Below are 3,751 nucleotides of genomic sequence, written 5' to 3' on the forward strand. Positions count from 1 at the left end.
CCTCAGCAAATTAATTTCCCGAGTGACATTAGGTAAACCCGACGAACTTCCTAGGTGGGAATCTAATTTTGCCATCGTAAGCACAATGTGGTGTATCGTTGTGTTTAGGTTAGGTCTGGGTGTTTAGGTAGGTAGGTACGGGTTAGGTTAAGGGAACAAGGTGCGATAGGGAAGGTAGGAAGTGATTCTGTCATAATTATGTGTCTGCTCAACATATGAAGCTGCAAGTCTCAAATGTATATACCTAGCTACATTATGTACATTTTCTTTTAAATTGGTGTGATAGAGGAAACTGAAACTGCTCGAAAGCAAAGCAAAGAGAGAAGGAAAACAGGATATGAAAAAGCCAGGCATTCCGGAAACGAACCTTGTATTTTTAGGACAGGGCAAACTACCCTACAAACTAACTAGGCTGACTCTCTTAAGTTTGAAAATGAAAGTCTACGAGAATGTCTCGTAGAATCCTCAGATAAGTAATTACTCGTAACAAGTGCACTAATTCGTTACCTGCCCAAAATCACATTGCCCAATCTCTCCTTCTCCAAGTATCTAAACTCTCTAATGTCTGCCCCTGCCTACAAAACAATTAGCACCTCTATACATGTCTGTGTGTTGGCCTGATTAGATTCAAATTGCAATCGTACCCACCGTCTTGTTTCCACAATCTTCGCCCTCCACCCCCATTTCAGTCCTTTAGAAAGCCAAGCATTTCTCCGAACGTCTTTTTGCCTTCTCCACACTTCTTTGATACAAAGTTAGCCGTCCTTTCCACCTTTAGTTCCTCGAAACCTCTTCCTTTCTATGTTAGGTTCCCCTCAGTCTCTTCTTTCCCATCTTTGATCCCCCTCCCTCAGCCTCCTTTTCTCTCAATTTGGCGTCGCTAGAAGCCACAACTTCTTCGTCTGACGTTTGGGGGTTTTGTGTCTTAAATTATGCAGTTTTGTGACTTCGTGTGAATGTGTGTGTGTGTGTGTGTGTGTGTGTGTGTGTGTGTGTGTGTGTGTGTGCAAGTTTATCTTTAGATTTCATACATACGACGGTAAAACTTTTCTTTTTTATTTTCAGACTGGTACAGAAATACGCAACTTGGAAATTCTTAAACAAGTTCATGAGCCAGTTATTCCCAGATTGGATATCAATATAATCAAACATTACCAGAATTTACGTTATCCTCAAACACATCCATTGGCTACAAATACCCCTTCTTTGGTTAATTTACCACACAGTTTTCCTGCAAATTGTTTGGTCAATAACACTCTCCATAACCCTAAATATCCTCTAACTAATGTTTTACCTATGGGTAATTCCCCTGAACCCAATACAATAGGGTATGCAGGAACATCCAAAGGATTTCATACATCATTCAGTTCAAATCCTGGACAATCATATCAAACTGAGGTAAACCTATTGAAAGATAACATTGCAATTCAAAACATTTCTTCAATAGTTCAACAACAAAGTGGTACAAACAGCACATCTTTCAGTTGGAATGATGGAGGAGATGATGATGAGTTCACAGACTTTCAATGCAGCACTGCTGTGAAACCACCTGCACCCAATGTATCCATCACCTTGAACCCCATTCATTATTTGATGGCTTCCTCACCTACACCATCAGAATCCAATTTGAATAGTAAAGACTTATATACTACTACTATTTTACCAAACTATAAGATTGACAACACATCTGAAGGGTTAGTGAAAAGTGAAAAAATTGTTTCCAAAGAGGACAGTAAAAATAATGATGATGATTTTTCTGAGTTCCAATCATCTTTGGATTTCGATGTTGAGATTAAACAACCAAGTCTCAAACAAAATATAAAAACCATGATGGACACAAGAAATCCTCAACTCCAGCATGATCCACAAAGTTTGATTCATGAAACATCAAATGAAGATATAGCTTCTGTGTTGGTTGACAATGTACCTCAAAAAACCAAACAAGAAGTATTGGATACAATGAGTGATGAAAGAACCACGACCATGTACAGCACGAATGTACGCGACTATTCGGCATTGAAAGAAATCCAAATTGAAGAAACAAATAATTTGTTCGAACTAAGCAATGATGGTGTAGATCTGGAAAATATTAAACCAAGTAATAAAATCCATAAACATATTCCTGATACTGAGGGTATTTTTGAATCTTATGATATGTACAAAGTGGGTGATGTAAGAAAATCAAATGATATATTATTTGATGGTCTTAATTTCCAGTCATTAAATATTAATCCACCAAATACTACAAGTAACAAGAACTCTATTCTAACTTCAATTACTGCAGGTGCAGATCTCCTTTTATCTCCTCCTAATGATGATTATGATGACGATTTTACAGAATTCAAACAAGCAGAACCTATGACATTAAAAACTGATAACAATTTCACTCCTAATGATACCAAAGCTAGTACAGTTGATAAGAAAACAATGAGCAAAACTGATGATTATCTAAATCTTTTCGATGATTTACAAACATACACCAAAATGCCCAACACAGAAAGACTAGAAACATCTAACGGAAATGATTTAACAAATATTGATATTTTGTTTAATGTCAATGAGAAAAATGATGATGAGTTTAGCGAATTCATACAAGTACCACACGTACCTCCTACTGTTGATATCGTTGACACTAAACAATCTCAAATAAACAAAGAAGACTCAACACAGATCTACAAACAAGAAGAAGAATATGATGAATACACCAGTTTCAAAAAAGCGCCAAACATCATTACTGGGTTGAATATAAATGTCATGTCACTAACGCCCCAGATCGACAGTATTGCAGGGGCAAACGAAAATAGCAGAACTACTGATATATTAGAAAGTGATTGCAATAAAACTGGAGGGTTACCTGATGGAAGTAGAAACGAGTTGAGTGAAAATGGAGATAAATACAATGCCCTTAGAGCTTTAGACTTCTTGGACGAATATAACGACGATGATGGAGATACATTATCACAAGAAGAGAAGGACAGGGATACAAGTGATGGTGATAATCTTTCCTTGCAATTACCCTGTGTTGGAACTCATGAGCATGATAATATTCAGGTATGTCAGAGTTTTACACTCTTTCCAACATAAAAATCTATAACTTTTCCAGGAACTATGTATTGTTTTGATTTCAAAATTTACCTACTTACATAGGGTACAGTCAACAGTGTACAAAGTTAGACGACCAGAGGATGATGATGAAGAATCACTGAAGAAATGAGGTGGGGGGGAGGGGGGAAGACATTCTTCCAAACAGATAGGTATGTAATGTACATCTGTTATTATTTTATTCGTGCTAATGAACATTTGCTCATTGCTTGCAGTCAAAATGCTACGAAGCTTGCATTTATACACTAGAAACATCGCTCAACTTATTCATCTCGAATCAAATAGAAAATACTATCTTGGATCATCCTAAAGTTATTCACCATCTCAAATGTAAGTGATTTCTTTCTTACGGGTCTTCTGCAATAGGTACTTTTTAAGAGGTTTGACAGAGGGAACTGTAACTGCTATGGTCTTATCGTCCCGAAATCGAAGAGAGAAGGAAGACAGGATAGGAAAGAACCCGGTTTTGAAATCAAATTTGGAACCGCTAGCTTACTCAACCCACTAGGACTAGATGGATAGCTTGACTCAATGCCTAGGGCGTGTGAACGGAGATACCTACTTTTTTGTTGGTTTGTTATTATTATTTTTTTTTTTTTTCAAGAGGTTTGACAGAGGGAACTGTAACTGCTATGGTTTTATCGTCCCG

At 37.2% G+C, this 3,751-nt stretch overlaps 1 protein-coding gene across 1 annotated transcript; it reads left to right on the forward strand.

Moving 5' to 3' along the window:
* The first annotated feature begins 1,065 nt into the window (after positions 1 to 1,065).
* On the forward strand, positions 1,066 to 3,440 carry LOC103516310. The gene is made up of 2 exons (XM_026828741.1): positions 1,066 to 3,051; positions 3,318 to 3,440. Exons 1-2 carry the CDS (start codon positions 1,297 to 1,299, stop codon positions 3,438 to 3,440), a joined length of 1,878 nt encoding a protein of 625 aa, XP_026684542.1. The 5' UTR covers positions 1,066 to 1,296.
* The last annotated feature ends 311 nt before the right edge of the window (positions 3,441 to 3,751 follow it).

The sequence above is a fragment of the Diaphorina citri genome, unplaced genomic scaffold, assembly GCF_000475195.1.
Source record: "Diaphorina citri unplaced genomic scaffold, Diaci psyllid genome assembly version 1.1 scaffold1543, whole genome shotgun sequence".
NCBI classification, from domain to species: Eukaryota; Metazoa; Arthropoda; class Insecta; order Hemiptera; family Psyllidae; genus Diaphorina; species Diaphorina citri.